Genomic DNA, 26,133 nt, shown 5'->3' on the forward strand with positions numbered 1-26,133 from the left:
CGGATCGATGGGTGGTGCTGGGCTCCAGGAGATTGTGGGACAACCCCTTGGGCTCCTGACAGAGGAGATTTACATATGAATAAGATCGCTTTTTATAAGAATATAAGGCACACAGAGCATAAACAGATGGGCACATATAAATATCTACATATCGTTAATCCTGGTGACAGAATCCCTTTAAGGTGCTTGATGAAGTTCAGGCCAATTGAGCTCCTTCACACCAAACTTCTCAAACCATGATTTTATGGACCTCACTTCATTATACAGTAGCATGAACATTACCTATCACTGGAAATAAGGGGCTGCACCACTAAGCATTCTAGTAGGTGTCATCCTCCAGGCACTTGCTAAACCCAAATTCATCCATCAGACTCCTGTGTCCATGTGCTTTATACCACTCCAGGCAGCAGTTGGCATCGCATATGGTGATCTTAGGCGTGTGTGCCAGTTTGGTACTATGCAGTGAACAAAGCAACAGAGGATAGGCACTTTCTATATACTGTGCCTGGTGGCTCTGCAGGGTCTACTGCTTTGTGGAGGAGCATGTGTTACTCCTAGATGCTTCTACTTCACAATAGTAGAGTTTATAGGTGATCAGTGCAAATCTAGATCACAAAATTCTCAAACTTTTAGAAAAAGGTGGCATCTTATGGCAATGCCACTTTTTAAGTCACTGAACTCTTTAGTACTGGGGGTAGACAGAAGCTCACATGAGACGGTCAAGCACCTCCCCAGATGCCTTGCAATTAGCTTGTTAACCCCTTTCTTTCCTGCACAGAAAATTGTTCTTCACATGTAGCCAAAGGGCTCCTGCACACGACCGTATGTATTTTGCGGTCCATGTATGTAGTGGAACGGAACAGCTGGCCCCTAATAGCACAGTCCTATCCTTGTCTGTAATACGGACAATAATAGGACATGTTCTGCTTTTTTGCAGAACGGACCTACAGAAACGTAATGCAAACGGAGTAACTTCCTTTTTTTGGTGGATCCATTTAAATGAATGGTTCAGCATACGGTCCACAAAAACGGAATGAACACAGAAAGAAAATACATTTGTGTGCATGAGCCCAAAGAGATACATATGGTGTGAAATGTCGGTATAATGTCCTCCACTATCTAGAGAGATATAGCTATACATTTCTATGAATTTAGAAGCGGGGATGAATGTATGGTACCTGGTCTGAGAGGAGGGGTAAGGAGGAGGCAAGTTACTGAATGCAGAAGAATGTGGACCAGAAGTATTCACAACGGTACAGTCTACGAGACATAATATTAAATAGTATATTACTGAAATGAAGGAAAACAATTTGCATCATTTAAGAATCACCATAAATAATGTGTTCAATATATTGTACAGCTGATTGCAGGGATACCAAATACTGGTTTGTAATATTTCATACTAAGAATGTTACAAAACCTGTAATGTAGTGTAGCTTTTACCATGAAGATTATTTTACAGGTCTTGGTGAGATTTGAACCCTAAACCTTCTGTAGATTAGACAGGAGCCCTACTCATTTGTCCATACAATATATCAGGAAAGAAAGGTAGGATTTTTTATATCTAATAGCATTACTTTTTTTCTTCACAAGCACAAAATTAAACAAATTGTTACACTATGGCTTTTTAAACCAACAAAATTGTACTTTTGCAGAACAGAGCGATCCTACAGACTAGTGGTAAGGGTACTTTTACACTAGCGTTATTCTTTTCCGGCATAGAGTTCCGTCAAAAGGGCTCTATGCCGGAAAAGAACTGATCAGGCATATCCCCATGCATTCTGAATGGATAGAAATCCGTTCAGTTAGCATCAGTATGCCTTCATGTCACTGTCAGGCGCTTTGGCCGGACATAATACCGCAGCATGCTGCGGTATTATGTCCGTCCAAAATGCCTGATCAGTCGCCGGAATGACGGATCCGGCATTAATTCCCATTGACTTGCATTAGTGCCGGATCCGGCATTGCAAAACAACTGAAGGACGGATGCTATATAAAAGGTCCAGGGTTCAGATCCCACCAAGAACTAATACAAAATGTTATTTTACTAAAAGTTATGGCAGAAAAACAGAAGTTTTACTTTCCAGTCTTTTTCTTTTATAGTAATAGTTATGTTGTACTGCAGTTAATATTACTATATACAATAAATGTAATTTTCACAATATATTGAACACAGTATTTATGGTGATTGGTAAATGGTATAAATAAAAATGGCATAATTGTTTTGCTTCATTTAACCCATAATAAAAGATACTAGAATATAAATCATACTGATGTGTATGGCAAAATGGCCTAATGCGAAAAAAAAAAAAAAAAGTTATGGCTGTGATGACTATGAATGTGAGAAGGGCCAGTATGAGGCCCTAAAATACCTGATGGCAGCCCTGTCTGAGGCAACACTACTGATTGTCTATCCTTAGGATAGGCCATCAATATCAGATGGTTGGGGTTCTTACTCTTGGCATCGCCATGTCCGCTGTGCTCGGCCACGCACTGTGGCCTCTTCATTGTTCACATCACTCTATACCCAGGAATGCCACCAGAATGACACTTAGTGTGGGTGCTGCAGCTTTGTCCTATTTGAATGAATGGGGTGCTGAGAGTTGTACCACTTGATATCGATGGTCTAAGGAGAAACAATCAATATTTTTAACTAGGTAAACCACTTGAAACACAATCTTGAGCAACGGTTGATGGCTTTTCTGTAAATATATTTTTCATATTATTAAATTAATAAATCGATTAATTAAAACACAAAAATGCATGAATATCAATGAAACACACAGTCATAAATAAGTAGACGTGAGATTTCGGCAGTATTTCTTTAATACAAGCAGCACCCTCTAGTGGCTTTTGCTGGAAAGTAACGGGAAATAAAATTACGAGAGAAATACAGATTATACAGCGGCATTGTGAAAAGATTATTATGTGATTAAGTAATGGAAACAACATGAACGTTTAACAGTACAGAACATCTGTGAAGTGCACCCCTCAGTGAAGGAGAAGGGCTTCTCCATCAAAAGAAAAAGTCACTTACAGTAGTCACTATGGTGGCAGTGAAGGCAGTAAAGTCTAGAAGACTGACTTTCTGTGTATTAGCAGGTGGATTACAAGTATTAATGTATTAAGCGATATATTGCTTTACTTACCAACAGCAGGAAGCACAAATCCAGTGCTACAGTGGTACACGTAATAGGTGACTATTACAGAGGAGACTCCTCTGCAGAAGAATTATGACACAGCTTGCCTCAAGTAAAACCATATAGGATTGTATCCTACTTGTTATACCTATTTTATACTTGGGCCTCATGCACATGACTGTATCTATTTTGTGGTCTGCAAACCAGGAATCCGCAAAATACTGTGTTCATACCGTATTTTTCTACTAGAACTGACTATACTTGCACACAAATCACACAAAAATAGAACATGTTCTATAATTTGCGTAAAGACCACACAGATATGGACAGCACATGGATGACAACCATGTGCTGTCCAAATTTTTTGGGGACCCATACAAAAGAATGGGTCCAGGAGCAATCTATAGAAAATGCGGACCGGATGCAGACCAAAACGACGGTCGTATGCATAAGGCCTCTCTGAAATTGCATAAGGCCCACCATCATGAGAATGATCAGATAACTGTGGTAAGGTTTATCTACAGTAATTCAACCTATTATATGCCATCTGCTGGCCCAAATCACATTAACTAACTCTGCAAAACCTACATCTGGAACAAACCTTTAAAGCAACATAAGGGAAATAGAAAAGTGATGCAGATTTACCAATGAAAATTCAAGATCCAATCAGCTGACAATGTTTTGGTGGGTTATTAATACAGGCCGATGACCAACCGAATAAATGTTTCTAGGAATGCTCATTCCTAATCAATGGCACGTGTAAAATGTTCGTTAGACACTACTAGTAAATCTACTCCAGTATGTGTAAAGTATACTGTAATTTAGGGCCCTATAGCATTTATCAAAGTTCTAATACAGAAGCTGTCAACTATCAGTTCTTAGTATGACTTGTCTTAATCATTTTTAAGAGATGACTGTTTGGAGACATAGTATTACAGGTAGTGACTTATCTCTCGCAGAAAACAAGATATCCTCAAGGGTCCTTTAGACGGGCCAAGAATCTTCATAGAATCGCTCGTTAGCGATTATCTGGTGGTGTGATCCGATCGTTTGTGCATACACAAAAATCGTTATTTACTGGCAGCAGATTGTGCTGTGTAAACACAATCTGCTGGCGGCAAACAACGAATCAGTATGGGGAAGAGTGATCGCTTAATGTAAATGCAGCAGTCTCCTCCACCAGCGAACGCTTCCCTCCCGACAATCTGCTGCAGTGTCGTCCCATGTAAAGGGATCTTTAGTGTGAATAAGGTCAATCTCATAAACACTAAGGCTGAATAGTAATGATTAGAGAAGAGGTCGGCAACCTACGGAACCCCAGCTGTTGTGAAACTACAACTCCCAGCATGTTCTCTATCTCAGTTATTCCTGTAATAGGGCATGCTAGGAGTTGTAGTTTCACAACAGCTGGCGTGCCGCAGGTTGCTGACCCCTGTCCTAGAATGTGTGGACTCCACTGAGGCTTAGGTCACGTGAAAGGGTCATGTGACTCTGAGATAAGTGTGGTGAACAATAAATTAGGAAAGCGTTGTGTTTTCAGGTTATGTGGGAAGTTTTTTCTCGGCACTTTGTATTGTCTCATGTGTGTCAGGATTAGGGCCAAATTCTCATAAAAGCCCATACATGCTAGGCACAACTCTGGCTGAATCCTCATTTGGTTGATAGCTATTCCTCTTGACTATCCTCCTTCAATACACATGCATTCTTAAAGGGAAGAGAGGAATAAGCGGCTGCCAGACACATCCAGCAGCAGCTTATCTCCTGGGAGAACATAGGATCTGCATGTTGAAATTAAAAGGCTATGTACACCTTTGGGGGCATTTTTTTTTTTTTTTTGATTATTGCATTGTACTCATTATGAGGTAAAAATTAGTTTTCATTTGGTTTATTAAAATACGGAGTCCTTTTCTCTGTACAGAGCTGAGATGCTCTATTAGCAGGATCTGAATTTTCTCTCTTTCGTCAGGCAGGGAGCTGATGGACTCCTTATCTCTGCTCTCTGACCTTATAAACACTTATTAAAGCTCAATCATTATCTTACTGATAAGAATTTGGCTCAAATAAGTGTTTATGGCTTCTTAGTAATTTAGAGATAAGGGTTATTAGATGACCGGCCAAAGTGAAATTGGGATTCACACAGCTCGAAAAACTGTTGACACTTTGTGACAGAATGGCTCAATATTTTTAATAAAGATCAATTGAAAAAAAGATTTTTAGCCCAAAATGAGTAACAAGCAATCATGAAAAAAATTGCCTCCGAAGGTGTACATAGCTTTTACATATGTTGGATCTTTCTTTCTCCTTTCGGAGACATGCCCATTGGCTGATCCTGGCAACTTTAACTAGGTTCCACAATGTACTTGGCAAATATGCACAAAGGTTACCCTGCAAATATTTTTTTTCCAAACACCTATGCTAAACAGGCATGCTGTTCTGAAAGTACTGCTGAATCCTGCAGTCAGGTAGAAACATTAAGGCACCTGTACCCTGAGCAGCTACTCAATCCCACCAGATACTTTTTTAGACAGTTACAATAAAAAAGTGGTTATAAGTCTATATGTGACAACAGGTCCTGTGTAATATTGCTCAGTACAGACCCTGGCAAAGAAAGATGGTTGTCATCCATTAAACAAGCAAAGACCATGTGCGCACACATACAGTGCCTTGCAAAAGTATTCATCCCCCTTGACCTTTTTCGTATTTTGTTACATTACAGCCTTAAGTTCAATGTTTTTTTAATCTAAATTTTATGTGATGGATCAGAACACAATAGTCTAAGTTGGTGAAGTGAAATAAGAAAAATATATAAATAAAAGTATTGTTTAGAAATAGAAAACAGAAAATTGGCATGTGCGTATGTATTCACCCCCTTTGTTAGGAAGACCATAAAAAGCTCTGATGCAATCAATTACCTTCAGAAGTCACATAATTAGTGAAATGATGTCCACCTATGTGCAATCTAAGTGTCACATCATCTGTCATTACATATACACACCTTTTTTGAAAGGCCCCAAAGGCAGCAACACCTAAGCAAGAGGCATCACTAACAAAACACTGCCATGAAGACCAAGGAACTCTCCAAACAAGTAATGGACAATGTTGTTGAGAAGTATAAGTCAGGGTTAGGTTATAAAAAAAATATCCAAATCTTTGATGATGCCCAGGAGCACCATCAAATCTATCTTAACCAAATGGAAAGAAAATGTCTTAACAGCAAACCTGCCAAGAGACGGCCGACCACCAAAACTCATGGACCGGGCAAGGAGGGCAGTAATCAGAGAGGCAGCACAGAGACCAAAGGTAACCCTAGAGGAGCTGCAGAGTTCCACAGCAGAGACTGGAGTATCTGTACATAGGACGACAATAAGGCGTACGCTCCATAGAGTTGGGCTTTATGGCAGAGTGGCCAGAAGAAAGCCATTACTTTCAGCTAAAAACAAAAAGTCACGTTGTGAGTTTGCGAAAAGGCATGTGGGAAACTCTCAAAATGTATGGAGGAAGGTGCTCCGGTCTGATGAGACTAAAATTTAACTTTTTAGCTATCAAAGAAAACGCTATGTCTCGAGCAAACCCAACACACACATCACATCACCCGAAGAACACCATCATGGTGTGGTGGTGGTGGCAGCATCAAGCTGTGGGGATGTTTTTTAGCAGCCAGGACTGGGAAACTGGTCAGAGTTGAGGGAAAGATGAATGGTGCTAAATACAGGGATATTCTTCAGCAAAACCTGTACCACTCTGTGCGTGATTTGAGGCTAGGACAGAAGTTCACCTTCCAGCAGGGCAATGACCCCAAACACACTGCTAAAGCGACACTTGAGTGGTTTAAGGGTAAACATGTAAATGTGTTGGAATTGCCTAGTCAAAGCCCAGATCTCAATCCAATAGAAAATCTGTGGTCAGACTTAAAGATTGCTGTTCACAAGCGCAAACCATCCAACCTGAAGGAGCTGGAGCAAAAATCCCAGTGGTAGGATCATAGAGACTTATCCAAAGCGACTTGGAGCTGTGATTGCCGCAAAAGGTGGTTCTACAAAGTATTGACTTTAGGGGGGGAAGGGTGAATAGTTATGCACATTGACTTTTTCTGTTATTTTGTCCTATTTGTTGTTTGCTTCACAATAAAAAAAATAAAATAAAAACATCTACAAAGTTGTGGGCATGTTCTGTAAATTAAATCAAACAATCCATGTTAATTCCAGGTTGTGAGGCACCAAGGGGGGTGAATACTTTTGCAAGGCACTGTACATTTACATTTACATTCATACGAAGACCTATACCTGTTGTCTTTGTACTATCCCCAATCGCACTCAACCACACATCATGCCAGTAATTCTTAATCACATTCTTAATTTAGAAATTACAAATCTAGCCTTCCGCTAAATTCACTACCACACACAGGACACAGGTCCTGCTCGGCTCAACATGTGAAGGCACTATGGTTTCTTGGCAAATTTTTCTTGCATATCTCAGATACGTCAGCGGCAGTGGTAGAAGATACAAGAGATGGTGCTGGTCCATGCAGGCGTGTAGGTATTGGGTAGTTCTTAGGTAGTCTGGCGACAGCATGAAGATGTGTGGAGCTCTGAATACAGGTTCTCCAAATAACTTTAAATGCTCACTCAGCTGAAGAATCCACCATTGGCGGTACAGTTTGAGTATATCGGCACATAATGGCTATGCATAAAATTTTGTACTTGAGACCTTCTTGCTAAACTGTCCCATAAATAAGGCAGTGTGATTTCGGACAATTGTGTGGGAAAGTCACAGGGTAGAATAGATTTTCCATTCCTAGTTTATATTGTCACAGGCCATCTACCTCATCAATGCTGAAGCTGCTTCGTCGGCTACTGGCCTTTGAAGTGCCGGGAGAAAGGGTTGACAGGAGAGGATCACAGGTCATCATGGGATCAGAACCTAGCATAGTGTCCTCCATCAGCATGAGGTCTAGTTCTGTCCTAGAAAGAGCAGGAAAAGAGGTGTCTGCACAGGCAGTGTTTTGGTAACTGAGCCCTGATGAAAAGTCCATTTGCTGTTGGTATTGTCCCTGCTGTGGGACTGTAAGTTGCTGCTGAACCATAGGCATAGCTTCAGGTTCCTGCTTGACTGGCCCAGCATTCATACTTCGAGGAGAACTTGTGGGAATGCCATGTGCCTGTGCTTGCAATTCTAGCTCCTGAAAGACAGAAGGAAATATGAAAGAATGATTCTGTCTGATGAAGAAGCAGATCCGGCATTGAAACACATTACCAATGAAGATTTCTTGCCATATGAAGAAATACAGCATTGAAACACATTACCAATAAACATTTCTTGCCATATGAATTTTGTCATTGTTGGTCCGATGAGCACTGTTTCTCCTTGTGGAGAGCAACTAGTAGGTGTGAGGAGTCCTATAGGACCTAAAAGGCTTCTCTGGGAAAAGAGTATGCAAATTAGCTCTCTTTCCAAAAAAGAAAGATGTACTTCTAGTGGCACCTGTTTGAAGGTAGTTATTCTAAAAATAAATGTTCAACCTTTTAAACAGGCCTTGAGACATAACTTAGGATTATAACCAAGACAGTGCCTGATATGAAGAAAGCTATTTTGGGGTGATGTACTATGTAATGTTTCAAGGCCTGTTTAAAAAGAATGAACAGTGATATATAGGATAGCTACCTTCAAACTGGTGGAATCAGAGGCTCAGCTTTCTGTTCTTTTTTTGAAAAGAGAGCTCATTTGCAGTCCTTTGTGGTCAGTAGCGCTAGCCAGGTACTAGTAAGCAAGTGGTGGGCAGTTTAAACTGACACATTCCAATAAAGGGCATCTATTAGCAGATTTGTACCTATGAAACTGGCTGGCCTATTACATGTGCACTTGGCAGCTGAAGGCATCTGTGTTGGTCACATGTTCATATGTGCCTGTATTATTGAAAAAAAATGTAGTTTTAAAATATGCAAATGACTCTCGAGGAGCAAAGAAGGCATTGCCATTACACGTAGAGGCCAGTGGCGTGCCTAGGGTGTTTGGCACCCGGGGCGGGTCCTTTCTCTGGCACCCCCCACCAATACTTAAAAAAAATTGTACCCCCTCACAGTAGTATTGCCCTCATTGTACAACCTTCACAGTAGTTTTGTCCAGATATGTGCCCTCTTATGGTAGTTATGCCCATATTGTGCCCCTTCAAGGTAGTTATGCCTTCACTGTACAACTTTCACAGTAGTCATGCCCACATTGTGCCCTTTAAAGTACTTATCCCTTCATTGTGCCCCCTTCACAGTTGTAATGCCCTCTTTATGCCTCCCTCACAGTAGTTATGCCCTCTCTGTGCCCATTTCAAAGTAGTAATGCCCTATCTGTGCCCCTTCAGAGTAATTATGCCCTCACTGTGCCCCCATAACAGTAATAATGCCCTCTGTGCCCCTTCATAGTAATAATGCCCACTCAGTGTCCCATAACAGTTATGCCCACCCACTTTACAAGAGTAATGCTCTCTGCCCCCCTTCACAGTAGTAATGCCATCTGTGGTCTCTTCATAGTAGTAATGCCCATTGTGCACCTTCATAGTAGTAATGCCCATTATGCCCCCTTCATAGTAATAATTCCCACTGTGCCTCCTTAACAGTAGTAATGCCCATTGTGCCCACTTCATAGTTATAATACCAATTGTATCCCATTTATAGTATTAATGCCCATTGTGCCCCCCTAATACTAGTAATTCCCTTTGTAGTAGTATGCCCTCTGTGCCCTCTTTGTAGTAGTATTGCCCTCTGTGCCCCCTTTTTATTAGTAATGCCCTCTGTGCCCCCTTTTTAGTAATAATGCCCTCTGTGCCCACTTTGTAGTAGTAATAATGCCCTCTGTGCCCCCTTTGTAGTACAAACCGGATTCCAAAAAAGTTGGGACACTATACAAATCGTGAATAAAAACTGAATGCAATGATGTGGAGGTGCCAACTTCTAATATTTTATTCAGAATAGAACATAAATCACGGAACAAAAGTTTAGACTGAGAAAATGTACCATTTTAAGGGGAAAATATGTTGAATCAGAATTTCATGGTGTCAACAAATCCCCAAAAAGTTGGGACAAGGCCATTTTCACCACTGTGTGGCATCTCCCCTTCTTCTTACAACACTCAGACGTCTGGGGACCGAGGAGACCAGTTTCTCAAGTTTAGAAATAGGAATGCTCTCCCATTCTTGTCTAATACAGGCCTCTAACTGTTCAATCGTCTTGGGCCTTCTTTGTTGCGCCTTCCTCTTTATGATGCGCCAAATGTTCTCTATAGGTGAAAGATCTGAACTGAAGACTGGCCATTTCAGTACCCGGATCCTTCTCCGCAGCCTTGATGTTGTGATTGATGCAGAATGTGGTCTGGCATTATCTTGTTGAAAAATGCAGGGTCTTCCCTGAAAGAGATGACGTCTGGATGGGAGCATATGTTGTTCTAGAACCTGAATATATTTTTCTGCATTGATGGTGCCTTTCCAGACATGCAAGCTGCCCATGCCACACGCACTCATGCAACCCCATACCATCAGAGATGCAGGCTTCTGAACTGAGCGTTGATAACAGCTTGGGTTGCCCTTGTCCTCTTTGGTCCGGATGACATGGCGTCCCAGATTTCCAAAAAGAACTTCGAATCGTACAGTCTTCCATTTTGCCACACTCCATTTTAAATGATCCCTGGCCCAGTGAAAACGCCTGAGCTTGTGGATCTTGCTTAGAAATGGCTTCTTCTTTGCACTGTAGAGTTTCAGCTGGCAACGGCGGATGGCACGGTGGATTGTGTTCACTGACAATGGTTTCTGGAAGTATTCCTGAGCCCATTCTGTGATTTCCTTTACAGTAGCATTCCTGTTTGTGGTGCAGTGTTGTTTAAGGGCCCGGAGATCACGGGCATTCAGTATGGTTTTACGGCCTTGACCCTTACGCACAGAGATTGTTCCAGATTCTCTGAATCTTCGGATGATGTTATGCACAGTTGATGATGATAGATGCAAAGTCTTTGCAATTTTCCGCTGGGTAACACCTTTCTGATATTGCTCCACTATCTTTCTGCGCAACATTGTGGGAATTGGTGATCCTCTACCCATCTTGGCTTCTGAGAGACACTGCCACTCTGAGAAGCTCTTTTTATACCCAATCATGTTGCCAATTGATCTAATTAGTGTTAATTGGTCTTCCAGCTCTTCGTTATGCTCAAATTTACTTTTTCCAGCCTCTTATTGCTACTTGTCCCAACTTTTTTGGGGTTTGTTGACACCGTGAAAATTGGAATCAACTTATTTTTCCTTTAAAATGATACATTTACTCGGATTAAACGTTTGATCTGTCATCTACGTTCTATTACAAATAAAATATTAGAAGTTGGCACCTCCACATCATTGCATTCAGTTTTTATTCACAATTTGTTTAGTGTCCCAACTTTTTTGGAATCCGGTTTGTAGTAATGCCCTCTTTGCAGTAATTTTGCCCTCTGCACCGCCTTTGCAGTAATTTTGCCCTCTGTGCCCCTCCATGGTAGAAATGCCCTCTGTTGAATAAAAAACAACAACACAGTACCTACTCACCTTGTCCCGTTCCTGAAGCTCACAGTCCTCTCTCCCCTACAGACACAGATCACGCTGCAGCACTGTGTGGGCGGAGCTTATGCAGATTTCTGTGCTGCAGGCTCCACCTACACAGTCCGGCAGCACGATCTGTGCCTGCAGGCTGAATGGTGGAGCGGGGAGAAGTCTTCCTGCTTCACCATTCAGTGCGGGAGAGACAGAGCGCAGGGAGCTGAGTGACAGGACCACAACTCTCTCTGCTCCTGCAATGAATGCTTCCATCTATATTGATGGAAGCGCTCATTGCTTCTAGGCTCTGGCACCCCCTGAGATCCGGCACCCGGGGCAGAGCGCCCCATCCCCTGGGCACGCCACTGCTAGAGGCTCAGCTTTTTCTGCAACTGCCACACCCTCTGCACTTTGATTGACTTAAGGAGAAGTCAAGACCAGGCGTGATGACGTCAAGGCTGCCTGGCCAGGGCCAATAAAATTACAGAGGGTGCGGCAGTTGCAGAGGGAGCAGAGCCTCTAGGTGTAATGGCAATGCCTCATTTGCTCCAAAAGGCTCATTTGCATATTTTAAAACTTTATTTTTCTCAATGATACGGGCACATATGAACGTGGGACCAACACAGATGCCTTCAGCTGCCAAGCGCACCTGTAACAGGTCAGTCTTTTTCATAGGTACAAATCTGCTGACAGATGCCCTTTAAAGCAATTTATAAAAGCCTTGGTCGAACTTGTCTTTTTTCTACTGTATTAACTATTAACTATGTAAAGGAGAATGCTGCATTATGAGGAACTGTGCCTTTTTTCCCTTTCTTCTAGCCAAGCAATTAGTGAATGAGACCATTCACCTACCACACAAACTACTGTATACATGCAGCAAGTGCATGGCTAGCAATTAATGAACAGCCTGTCTACGTGTCTATGGCAAAGTGACATAAGACACGCAGAAGTCACCTGGACCCGAAGCCACAGCTGCTTATTCTCTTGTTCCAGTTGTTTGGAGTGGCTTTCTAGTTCACGGCTCCGATGCTGCTCCTTCTGCATGTGTTTGATATATTCCACAGATGCCTTCAGGATGGTGCCTTTATTCCAGCGGGTATCACTGCTAAGAATGAAGGAAAAGCTTAGTAATCGTCAAGATGTTCGCTGGCTGAAACTTATCCTCGAATATGTTTATACTAAGCTTCATTTGCTTTTATATTTTATGGATTGTTAATAAAGGTTTTATGATATGATGCATTATACCCTTCATGGACACTGAAATGGAGGGTCAGTGTATCTACGGTGTATCTCACTTTATTTCAGCCTACAAACTCCAAGTATATTTAGCTATGGTCGTAACCAGTAGCCGAGGTACTGATGTGAGAAGGGAGCAGAAGGGTGGAGTATGGGGCCTGACTCTTTATCAATATGCCTCTTATTTGATAAGTTTTAGTGGAATTCCACACTAATCAAATAGAAAAAAATGTCAATTTCTATAAGATGAATAAGTACAAAGTTTTCCTCCCTCATCACATTAGATTACTAGCGGATCCCACCAAAATTGGTGGATTTTGACAACTTTTATCCAATGCCAGTTTTTCAAAACTTTTTAGTTGTCTTAAGTTGTTTCCAGTGAAACAAAAATAGTATGCAGCAGTGTCAGAGTGGCTCCCTACTGCTGCCAGTCCGGTACTGTCCAAGTCCCCACTACTCTCTACCTCCAGCTCCTTTCTGTCAGGCAATCGCTAGCAGTGGTGACCCGCCTCAGCCAGTGATTCACTGAGCGGCATTTCAAGGCAGGAATCCAGGCAGTGGCAGAATAGCAGGCCACGCTTAATACTTTTTTGTTTTGCTGGAAAACACCTTTAAAACCCCCAGGAAACTGCTAAAGATCCAGCTGATCAGAACACACTTTCACTGCCACCTTACTTAAGATTTACCAGCTTAAAGGCCTTCCAAAACGTAAGAAATCAGTTTCCACAGAGAAAAATGTTTTATTTTGTTTTTATTACCAGACGTACAGGTCAGTCGTCTTCGGAATTAAAGTGCCCAGCTCCTTTATCCGATCGTTGATGTTAAATCGTCTTCTTCTCTCAACTGAAAACAGAAAAGAGTGAATAAATATTACAGCATATAATAATGAATAACTGAGGCTTTTCAGCCCTTATTTTATTACAAATGTTAAACAGTACTTGAAATAATGTGTAAGCTGAATTTTCAAAGATTCGACTCACTCATGTTGTGTGTGTCCTTCTTCTGACGTTCACGTACAAGGGCGCGATTCTCAGCATCTGTAAACACAGGACATTCAGCACAAACACCACAAACACAAAAAGAGTCAATTATGAAGCTACAGACGTTTGGTTCAACAGCAATGCAATGTGCTTAAAAGCGCATCTACCTGCATGATGCAAAACACATCCCTCTGGCTTTTCCAACTCTCCATAGACAATAGCTGACATGAGACGCCGTAGGTTTTACATTTGCCTTTCAGCGGCCCTTCTCTATCACTTTCTTTCTACCACATTAGAGGACTTTTACCTTTAATCCTGTGCTAGGCCCAGAGCCATTAGTATAAAACTGTTAGCCCAGGCGGTTTTATGCAGTAGCTGTCAGGAGCATGTCAAATAGAGCTGATTCTTTTGGTCAGAGCTTTAGAGGGTAAACAGCTGGGATCAACGTTTTCTCCAATCCCGGCTGTTAGTAGAAGAGGGAGATGTCAATAATGGCTGTACACCCCTTGGCAACTGTGAGGCACATGTAGAATGGGTTAAGACACATTTATCTGTCTAAGGGCTCATTCCCACGACCGTGGTTTGGTTCCGTATCCGAGACGCATTTTTTGCAGCTTGGGTGCGGACCCATTCACTTCAATGGGGCCACAAAAGATGCAGAGAGCACTCTGTGTGCCTTCCGCATCCATTGCACCGTTCCGTGGCCCCGCAAAAATTATTAGTCATGTCCTATTCTTGTCCGTTTTGCAGACAATAATAGGCATTTCTATAAAGGGCCGTTCGTTCCGTTCCGCAAATTTCGGAAGGCACATGGGCGGCATCCGTGTTTTGCGGACCACAAAACACAGCACGGTCGTGTGAACAAGCCCTAACAGTTACAAAAAGTAGTGCTCAGGTGAAGTGATTCTTATTATTTTCATTTCCTTTCATACTTGCCCATACTTATCTGCAGACTCATTAATCATGTGCCAAATTTGTTTTACAGTTTAATCATACCTCTGCTTGCATCCAAAACTGTAATCTGCATATGTTCAGAATTTCTATGGGTCTGCTAAATAATTCTGCACAGGATTAGATTACATACTGGTGTAAAGTACCTGTTAGCTCTCTCTTGATAGGTAGGTCTGCTGGGCAGGAATTGCTAGTGACCCCTACTACAGTATCACTGAGGCGCGAATTATCACTGTACAGCCCCAAGTGACTACTGGAAAATGGCAGCTGCAAGCAAAAAGAATGAGGAGAATACATACATCTAGGAAAATTTACAGCATATAACTTTCAGAATGACTCATGCATACCGTGTTTGGCATGGAAAGGGCAGGTTCTGTGTACACAAACATGTCATCTAGACCTATGATGTTATCAAGGACGTCATCCATCTGAAAAGAAGCAGCAGGGATTGTCACCCACTCTAGTATTAGTCATATTTATGTATATAAGCAACCATAGAAGCAATGTAGTCCATGCACACACTATCCATCCCCTCATATGACGGAGACTGGGAAATTGGCAAGACATGATAAACAGTGATAAACACAGAGGTACCAGGCTCTGGTATGCCGATTATGAAATTCTGAGGGGTCAAAATTATCTCACTGTACAACTGGCAGTGATTCTTGTTGGGGAGTACTATGCAGGAATGTACCCCGTTTCCTACGGGATTCAACCTATGATTTTTGACTTTTTATTTTATTATGGCTATGAACCTAAATACACTTAGGCTACTGAGATGACCAGACCCCTGCGAATAACTCAATAGATTCATTCCACCACTTTTTCAGCCTTCTCCCTTACTTGGCCCCCTATTTCGTAGTTCACCTGAATTTGCAGACAATATCAATTAGATATGTTTCATTACTGCACTCTTCCTTTTTCTCCTAACCCCTTTTTATTTCATTTTAACATCCTAAAAGACTAATAGCAGACATTCATATCTGTGCCTTTTTGTTCTGTGGGGTCATAACGAGCAGCCATCAACTACAGAACAAGTCGATTTTGCCCATTTAAAAGGCCATCACTCGGGGTGATGCAAAGTTCATGGGAGAAGTTAGTTAGTCCATGACTGTTAGTACAATCTTTCTTCCCCCAAACTTTTTGCTTATTGTTAGCAGCATATCTCCATTTCCACTGGGAGATGTGTTACAGACAAAAAGATCTGATGGGTCAACAATAAAGCATCGGCTGAATGCCGAGTTGTTCAGACAGACTGATTAATGGCCAAATAAATGTTCCTATGAAAGTTCCTTCCCGCTCACTGGCCTGTGTAAATAGGCCTTAACTTAGGATAAGTAATGGTATGTATTTACAAGGCTCTTCGTCATATAGTGCTAAAAGGTAAAAATATGCCCTATGCATTAGGGATTGACCGATTATCGGTTTTACCGATATTATCGGCCGATATTCAGGATTTTGACAGTTATCGGTATCGGCATCTATTTTGCCGATATTCCAATAACGTATGGGGAACACAGATCGCGCTGCTGACAGCGATCTCCGTGTTCCCTCAGCAGCACAGGGGAGAAGGAAGCAGTGTCTCCCTCCCCCCTGTGATGCTGCTGCCGGTGCCGCCAATGAGAGGAGAGAAGACAAGAGGAGGGGAGGGGCTGTGGCCACTGCGCCACCAATGATGTTAACTTACTCATTCATTCAAATTGAACAGGAGGCGGGAGCTGGCTGCAGAATCACATAGCCGGCTCCCGACCTCTATGAGCGGTAGCTGCGATCAGCGGCAGTTAACCCCTCAGGTGCCGCGGATCACAGCTACCGCTCATAGCGGTCGGGAGCCGGCTATGTGATTCTGCAGCCAGCTCCCGCCTCCTGTATATGAATAGATGAGAGCTTTATGTTTATTGGTGGCGCAGTGTGCCCCCCCAAGCCCCCCAGTATTAATCATTGGTGGCGCAGTGCGCCCCCACCCCCGTATTAAAAAAATTGGTGGCGCAGTGCGCCACCCACCCCCACCCCAGTGTTAAAAACATTGGTGGCGCAGTGCGCCCCCCCACCCAAGCCCCCCCAGTTTTAATCATTGGTGGCAGTGGCCACAGGGTCCCCTCTCCCCTCTTCCTCCGATCGGTTGCCATGGCAGCCAGAACGCTATTGAAGCCCTGGCTGCTATAGTAAGCTCCATGCTGCTGTGTGCACAAAGCACAGAGCAGCAAGGACAGTGTGAGGTCCTATTCACCCTGATAGAGATCTATCAGGGTGAATAGGACAAGGGTTCTAGTCCCTAAGGGGGCTAAAAATTAGTTTAAAAAAACAAAACACCAAAATATTAAGTATAAATAAAAAAGAAAGATTTACAAAAAAATAAAACTACACATTAACAATAAAAATATAATTTTCAGCAGATTTGTGTAGGATTTATTTTTTTCAAAAATGAAATTTCACAGAATATCGGTATAAATTATCGGCTATCGGCCTGAAAGTTCACAAATTATCGGTATCGGCCCTAAAAAATCAATATCGGTCGATCCCTACTATGCATACACTATCGAGTAGACTTCAAACACCTTCTCAAATCACTCACTTCTCTTTCTGTGTTGGAGCACAGGTTCATCCTGGCCATGGGACTGTTGGGTGCACTGTTTCCTGCTGAAGATGAAAGGCGTGCTGGACGGTGTGCAGGAGAAGATGGAGCAGGAGGGGGTTTTGGAGACAGTCTGAGTGGGTTTATTTGGGAGGCAAATTTGTTCCCGTAGGTGTCAGACAGGTAATCCTGAACCTTCTTGTCTCTAGACTTCTGCAAATGGTACGAGGTTGGATTCTCCAGGTAGGTTTGAACCTATGGTAGAAAAAAGCTTTAGATGTAAAGCAAAATACAATCAATGGAGCATATTTATCTGTTGCTGGGAAGATATTGGACACTACATAAAACACTTCCATCTGGGAAAAGATCATGTGACGTATCATGTGATGACCGGAGTGACGTCATCAAAGGTCCTGTAACTGTATTTAATGCTCACCATAGGTCCTTCAACAAAGGAGACACAAGGAGATGCCGGGCTCCGCGATCAAGTGGATTAAGGTGAGTTAAATAATTATATATTTTTTTTTTAACCCCTCCAGCGCTGTTTTACTATGCATTCTGTATTCAGAATGCTATTATTTTCCCTTATAACCATGTTATAAGGGAAAATAATAATGATCGGGTCTCCATCCCGATCGTCTCCTAGCAACCATGCATGAAAATCGCACCGCATCCGCACTTGCTTGCGATTTTCACGCTACCCCATTCACTTCTATGGGGCCTGCGTTGCGTGAAAAACGCACAAAGAGGAGCATGCTGCGATTTTCACGCAACGCACAAGTGATGCGTGAAAATCACCGCTCATTTGAACAGCCCCATAGAAATGAATGGGTCAGTATTCAGTGCGGGTGCAATGCGTTCACCTCCCGCATCGCATCCGCGCGGAATACTCGCTCGTGTGAAAGGGGCCTAAGGGGTTAAATATTAGGCTATTAACCAAGTTCTTTACCATGTCTCTAAACACAAATCTGTCTTTGGACATGATAAATAAGCTTTTATACAGGGAGGACAAAAAGCTAGCTCTCTAGTGACACTTATTGGATAGCTACCCTGTAAGTCAATGTCTGCCCTTTCAAACAGGCCTTGGAACAATGACTTTGGATATAAGTCAAAACAAGATTTTTTTTTTACATAAGACTGCTTACATAACTGCTTACAGCTGTTTCTGGGTTTTTGCTCCTCATGATTTAGCTGGGTAAGACACCTTTGATATGGAACTGGGGCAATTAATTTACTCCTTGTGGAGAGCGCTAAGCTGGCAGAGGAGTCTTATAAGCCAAGCACTGCTTCTTGAGAAGAGAGAAATGAAATGTTTTGTAATTAGGGATGAGCGAACTTCTGTTTTTAAGTTCGGCGTAGTGGCGGTAAAAATATACAAAAAGAACAGTTCAATACAAATGCCAGGTTTTCTAAATCCCACTCCCATGAGCTGTAGCAGATTTTTCTGCTGTGGATTTGAAAGTGGAAGCAGATTTTTGCAATGGATGTCACCCCTGCATAGAATCTCACTTAGACAAATGTTACCTTCAAGACTTCCATGGGAACTGGTGGTGGAGGCTGAAAAGATGCAGGCGTGTTGATGGCAGGCGTGGCAGTGGAAGGCATTATGTGATGCTGCATGAAGTGCTGTTGTTGCAGCTGTATTCGTTCACGTTGCTCTTCCTGCTGAGCCTGTTCTTTCATCAGTTGCATACGAAGTCCGATTCTAGATGCCATGGTGGAAGTTCACGGGTCTCTCTGTCCCCTACAAGAAATATTCACAGCATATCAGTGAAATAAAGGAAGCGGATCTGTGATTAGTAATCCTAAAATCCCAAATAATCAACATTCAGAGTTGGGAAGGTGGATGAAGTAGTGGTGTACCGCTCCAGTGCATCCAATATTGTACAGACATGACCTATATGCAAGAGCCAGCAGAAAACCAAAATGTCTCACTTCAGGTATATCTGGAATCAGGTGTTGAGGCACAAAGAAACCGAGATCGAACAACTGCTAAAAATAAAAAACAGAGAAGCATTTCAAGAAAAGATCATAGTTGTGCTGAGGGGTTATGTGACACTGGATAAAGAAGTGTGGATACAGGGCAAATGGATTCTGCTTGATATCAACACCTCCAAGTCCCACAATCCGATAATATACTGAAACTGAAAACAGGCCAGTTATTGCAAGAAGCTAGAAAACATACTTCAAACTCAACCTTGAACTACAAAATAAACCACAGATTAAGGCTTGGAACAGCCTTCACATCCTTAGAGTTAAATCTGTCATTCAGGTGACTTTTCAGAATAAGCTATAATATGTGCGTACAAGAGGAAACAATGCTATATCAGGCCATTATAGGACTTGTATTCTGCATTATTAGAATTTTGCAGACTCCATATCTAATTCAGTTGCAATAGTGGAAGGCATCCAGCACACAGGAATAAAATCTAAAAATGTATTTATTTATGACATATCTAATTGTCAGTTTTCCCTGAGGGCAGCTTCTGAGGGGCTGGAGACTAGCTCTTATGATGTCCACATACGCAACACACAGATAAGGGAAGATCCTTCTCCCCATCTCTCTGTAGCACACCTTCAGGAGCTGCAGCATGGAGGACATTATACAGTAGTACTGGGCAGTGTAGCTGTGAATCCAGCACTGGATTTCTGGGAGACAAAAAACTCAATAGATGCTGCTGTAGCATCTCTATGTGTCACATAGCTGTCTCTCTCCAGCAGCTACCCCATCCACAGAGTTGCATCCGAGTTGCATGCTGCATTATGTTGTCCAGTAAAATGCGGGCTCCCAGACAGAATCTCAACGGACCCCATTGCGGTCATTTGGGTTTGTCGGGCACTGTTAGTGGCCACCATGTGACTGATCGAGCGCTTTTGTTCCTATAACAGAACAAGCTGAGCTCCAGTGAGAGCCGTGGTTTCCTCATAGCTTATCAAGCACAAGGCCGTCCACTGTATAGCGCCTGTGCTTGGTATCACAGCTCAGCCCCATTCACTTGACTGGGACTGCGCTGTGCCTAGACCATGAGACCTATGAACGTGACATTACTAGCCTAGGATAAGCTGCGAGAATGCTGTGGTGCTCCCAACCTCCACTGATTAGATACTGATGACCTATCCTAAGTATGGGTCACCAGTATGAAACAGTCAGAAAAACTCTTTAAAAGGGAAGGGGAGAGAGAAAGAGCAAACATTTTAAAATAAATTAAAAAAGGGGAGAAAGTCCTAGAAGACCTGATATACCAACCTTCAGGGCAATTGCAGCAACTTTGATTTGGGTAGAATAAATGCAGACCTGAATCGAACTTTTGACCAATTTGGCGAATAGGACACAAAACGAATTTCAACAAGTTCACGCAAATATTGCATCTTCTTTCCACTCCAACAGCTTTACATTTATTTACATCTGTATATAATCTATTCTTACTATACCATGCCAGACTAGAAATTCACCACTAGATGTCACCAAATCAGAACTAAAAAGTAGATTGGTTATTTGTATTGGATATTTTATTTTGGTTACATTGGCTCTTCAGACCAGCAATTTATAAATGTTTTTTTTTCTCTCTCACTGGTTTATGAAGTCAAACACTGTAGTATTGAACAGGAAAACAATTTGCCTACTATGGAGTCACATTTAGAGTATTTCACACCTAGAAGACAAATGTAGCCTGAAAGACTTTACTACAGATTTTTATTTCAGACCCTTTTTCTTACATGAGGGACAAATTGCTGCATAATTGTAAATTTGCCCATCTGCTAAAATAATTTTCTCAGATGCATTTCTACTGGAGAACAATCAATTAAGAGCATTTATAGGAAATGATATAGTAGTAGGTTCATCTGCACCATCTACATGTCCCATCCAAGAGCCAAAGATTTGGTGATTTAGGTAAATTACTAATTTGCTATAAGAGTTGAAATACCTCACATTATTGATGGAGGTTACAAATGAGGACTGTCTCACAACAAGAACCCCCTTCTCTACACTTTGTGCCAGAACAGAGTGTTGCTCTATAAAACCAATCATCGTTCTGGCACACCTGACACATTTTATGGCTCGCCATTCATTCCAGTAGCCGCCATGTAATGTTATATTTCACCTGCAGCTGCCATTACAGCTGATACTCCAGCGATAACTACTCATTCCCCAGTGATAATAAATGATCCTCCAGTGATATCAGCAGATTTCCCAGTGATAACAACCGATTTCCCAGTGATAATGAATGATCCCAAGTGATAACAGCTGATCCCCCAGTTATAACAGCAGACCTCCTAGTGATAACAACTGATTGCCAAGAGATAACAACTGATCCCATAGGAGTAACAGTCGATCTTTCAGAGATAACAGCCAATCCTCCAGAGATAACAACTGATTCCCCAGAGATAACAACTGATCCCATAGGAGTAACAGTCGATCCCCTAGTAGTAACAGCCAATCCTCCAGATATAACAACTGATTCCCCAGAGATAACAACTGATCCCATAGGAGTAACAGCCAATCCCCCAGTAGTAACAGCTGATCACCCATAACAGTTTATCTTTCAGAGATAACAGCCGATCCTCCAGAGATAACAGCCGATTGCCGTAGGGATAGAGAAGCCATCCAGTCTTAATTTTAAAAACAGGTTGCTTAGTGAGATAACCCCTTTAACTGAGATTGCCCTAGTTTGGTACTTAAAGAAGACCTTTCACCCATTATGACAATGTGAACTAAGTAAACATACATGGAGAGCGGCGCCCGGGGATCTCACTGCACTTACTATTATCCCCGGGCGCCGCTCCGTTCTCCCGCTATGCCCTCCGGTATCTTCGTTCACAAAGTTATGGTAGGCGGAGTCTGCCCTTGTTCTGCTGTAGTGCTGGCCAATCGCATTGCAGAGCTCACAGCCTGGGAGAAAAGAACCTCCCAGGCTGTGAGCTCTGCGCTGCGATTGGCCAGCGCTACAGCAGAACAAGGGCTGACTCCGCCTACCATAACTTAGTGACTGAAATCTCCGCCTACCATAACTTAGTGAGCGAAGATACCGGAGGGCATAACGGGAGAACGGAGCGGCGCCCAAGGATAATAGTAAGTGCAGTGAGATCCCCGGGCGCCGCTCTCCATGTATGTATACTTAGTTCACATTGTCATAATGGGTGAAAGGTCCTCTTTAAAAATAAAAATAAGAAAGGAAGTTTTCTCCAAACCAAATCTCTCATGGATGGTCTAAAACAGAATGAAAATATTTGGCAACTAGTTACACATCCAGAATACCAGTATAGTAGAACTCTTATTAGAAAATAACCAAACAATATTTCATATATTCAGCTTCTTAAACCAGTTATGGATTTGAAATGGGAAACGCAGACTGTCCAACTATACTTTGTGCTAAAAGTAAAAGGAAAAAAAAACAATGAAGTATCCCACATCCAGTCAGATGCTTCAGATTACAACAAATTACTGCGAAAACATCCTAAAACAGTTTCATGAACTACAGAATGCTTCCAATATATGGACTGGAGATACAGCTGAATTGTTTGTCTCCAAGTTAGTGGAGGCCTTAATATCTCATGTGAATTTGGTGACATCTAGTGGTAAAAATCCAGTATAGCACATCACACCGAGAACAGAATATATGCAAAATTTAGACAAACTCTGAGGGCATTAATCCCAGGGGCACAATACTCTCACTGATGTTGGCATAACTAGATCATAAAAGAATGGATGGATAATATTTAGATACATAAGAAAGCGTATGTGTGCCCAAATGCATGTGTGTGTATGTACTGTATGTGCAAGTATATTTTTCAGTAAACAATTGCATTGTCCATAAAATAACAATTCTGGAAAAAAAGCTTGTCCATGGGTTTCCTTTAACCCAACCGACTGCGGCCTCCAGTCTTCTTGGGTATGATGTCTTCTACCATTCTTCTCTGCAGATCCTCTCAAGCTTTGTCAGGTTGGATGGGGACCGTCGGTGGACAGCAGTTTTCAGGTTCCTCCGGAGATGTTCGATTGGGTTCGAATCAGGGCTCTGGCTGGGCCACTCAAGGACATTCCCAGAGTTGTCCCTATGCCACTTATGTATTGTCTTGGCTGTGTGCTTAAGGTCACGGCCTTGTTGAAAGGTAAACTTTGCTCCATTCAGCTTTCTCTCAACTCTGACCAGTCTCTCTTTCCCAGCCGCCCAAAAACACCCTCACAGAATGATGCTGCCGCCACTGTGCTTCACTGTAGGGAAGGCATTGGGCCGTGCCCGGTTTGCTCCAAACATGACACAGAATTGTGGCCAAAAAATTCAATCCAGGTTTCATCTTCTTTCTCACATTCTGAGAGTCCGCTAGGTGCTTTTTTGCAAATATTCACATGCCTTTTACTGAGAGGCTTCTTTCTGGCCAAAATGCCATAAAGATTATCCCATCTGCACACAGTATCTTTGGAGCTCACTCAGAGTGAACACTGACTTACATAGTTACACAGTTGTTAAGGTTGGAAAAAGACAAAAGTCCATCAAGTCCAACCTGTAATCCTGCTATATTGGTCTTGGTCACCTCTCTTACCAAGGCCCTTTCCCCCGATTAGTTTGGTGGTGCGGCCAGCTCTAGTAAGAGTCCTGGTTGTTCCAAACTTCTTCCATTTAAGAATCATGGAGGCCACTGTGCTCTTGGGAACTTTTTATACCCTTCTCCAGGTCTGTGACTCCACACAATCCTGTTTCTACACTCTACAGGCAGTTCTTCCCTCTTCATGGCTTGGTTTTTGCTCTGATATACAGTCATCGGTCAGACCTTATATAGACAGGGGTATGTCTTTCCTAATCATGTCTGGTGGACTCCAGTCAAGGTGGAGAAACGTCTCAAAGGGTCTGAATACTTATCTCCATGTGAAATTTTTGTTTTTCCTTTTTAATAAATTAGTAAAGATTTCTAAACTTCTGTTTTCACTTTCTCATGAGCGCAGATTGAGGGGGAAAACTTGATTTTTTTTCTATTTTGGCAGAAGGTCCCAACAGAATGTGAAAAAGTTGAAAGGGTCTGAAGACTTTCTGAATGCACTGTTTTTCATTTTATGCATTTACAGTGGGATACATCAATTGGAGGACATTAACATTATCAGAACCGGGCCTAAGCTACATTGCTCAGCATGCCAGGTTGCCTGACAGTTCAATGTCTGGGAATACAAGATATCATAGGTACATCCACCACCATGCACCTTCATCCTTTTGGGGTCCTAGGCATGCACCCTTATTCTGAACATAGGGAGCACATGGTAGAGACGGTGTACATGTAAGGCTGGAATATGGGTACAGCCTGTAAATGATCACTTCATTTATTGACAGGAAAAAACACCCATGTTGCTAAATATGAAAGGAGCCTTTTATGTTCTCTTATGTAACAGTGGTTTTCACCTTGAATCTCCTTGGGATTTCTTGACCAGTCATTTTCTAAAAGTTGAATCATGAATGCAGACCTTACCTGGGGCTATTTGGTTACATAACATTCATTTTCACCCCTTCAGGAACAGTCATTTTGGTAATATGGTCACAGACAGGGAAGGTGTTAAAATACCAAATACCTCGGCTCCAGTGCCCCCCAACCCGATCCTCCCAGCCAGGATGTCTGCCGCCTATATAACGCATGTGAGGACTGTGGCCAATCACTGGTCTCTGCAATCTCGTGCCATATTTTATTTTATTTTTAAGTCTTACATTTTTAGTGATGTTTGTAATGAGGATGAGATAACATGTAATATAGCGGGCCTTTGCGATAAGCTTCTGCATGCCTCCTGTGGTGAAACATGCTGGGAGTTGTAGTTTCACAACAGTTGGCGTCCTGAAGGTTGCTGACCCTTGGTATACATTATTATTATTTATATATATAAAAAAAAGGATGTATATATGAGTGTATGTATGTATGTATGTATGTATGTGTGTATGTTCCGCGAAAACTCAAAAACGCAACCATCCATTTCAACGAAACTTGGTATACACATCCCTTGCTACCAGGAAAGAAATCTTGTGGGGGTCTCAGCTCTCTAGGACGTACCGTTCCCTAGATATTCCCAAAAAATTACCTGCATTAGCCAATAGAAGCCAGCAAGCCTTTCACTTCATATCCCAACTGCCATATACACGGTCACATGTCCCTTATCAGCCAATAGAAGCTCGCAGGCCCTTAGTCTCCGCATACACACAGTTTTACTCCAGGTTTCCATAACAACCCAGCCAACCAAAGTCGCACGACACATAGGGCACAACTACGCTGTTACATGCATCCATCTTGGATGGATTTTTTTGCGACTGTCGTGCGTCACTGTTAAAGGAGCGGGCACCGTGGAGGTCACTGTTAAAGGGGCAGGCACCGTGGAGGTCACTGTTAAAGGGGCAGGCACTGTGGAGGTCACTTAAAGGGGCGGGCACTGTGGAGGTCACTGCTAAAGGGGCGGGCACTGTGGAGGTCACTGCTAAAGGGGCGGGCACTGTGGAGGTCACTGCTAAAGGGGCGGGCACTGTGGAGGTCACTGCTAAAGGGGCGGGCACTGTGGAGGTCACTGCTAAAGGGGCGGGCACTGTGGAGGTCACTGCTAAAGGGGCGGGCACTGTGGAGGTCACTGCTAAAGGGGCGGGCACTGTGGAGGTCACTGTTAAGGGGCGGGCACTGTGGAGGTCACTGAGAAAAGGATAGACACCGTGGAGGTCACTGTTAAAGGGGCGGGGTGCTGTA

The 26,133-nt window shown here is 42.6% G+C and overlaps 1 protein-coding gene across 3 annotated transcripts in view; it reads right to left on the reverse strand.

Annotated features, from left to right (window-relative positions):
• Positions 1-7,363: 7,363 nt before the first annotated feature.
• TFEB (transcription factor EB) overlaps positions 7,364-26,133 on the reverse strand; it is a 38,953-nt gene continuing 20,183 nt past the window's right edge. The window contains exons 2-9 of one of the 3 annotated variants that reach the window (XM_040424107.1): positions 18,952-19,171; positions 17,428-17,682; positions 15,200-15,280; positions 14,999-15,119; positions 13,902-13,958; positions 13,689-13,764; positions 12,640-12,787; positions 7,364-8,319 (exon numbers count right to left, since the gene is read on the reverse strand). In XM_040424107.1, the coding sequence (XP_040280041.1) occupies positions 7,948-8,319; positions 12,640-12,787; positions 13,689-13,764; positions 13,902-13,958; positions 14,999-15,119; positions 15,200-15,280; positions 17,428-17,682; positions 18,952-19,143 (1,302 nt within the window). In that variant the 5' untranslated portion in view covers positions 19,144-19,171 and the 3' untranslated portion in view covers positions 7,364-7,947. Of the gene's footprint in view, positions 8,320-12,639; positions 12,791-13,679; positions 13,765-13,901; positions 13,959-14,998; positions 15,120-15,199; positions 15,281-17,427; positions 17,683-18,951; positions 19,172-26,133 lie in introns of those variants that run through there. The other 2 variants (XM_040424105.1, XM_040424106.1) reach the window with 2 other exon arrangements.

The sequence above is a fragment of the Bufo bufo genome, chromosome 3, assembly GCF_905171765.1.
Source record: "Bufo bufo chromosome 3, aBufBuf1.1, whole genome shotgun sequence".
Classification (NCBI taxonomy): domain Eukaryota; kingdom Metazoa; phylum Chordata; class Amphibia; order Anura; family Bufonidae; genus Bufo; species Bufo bufo.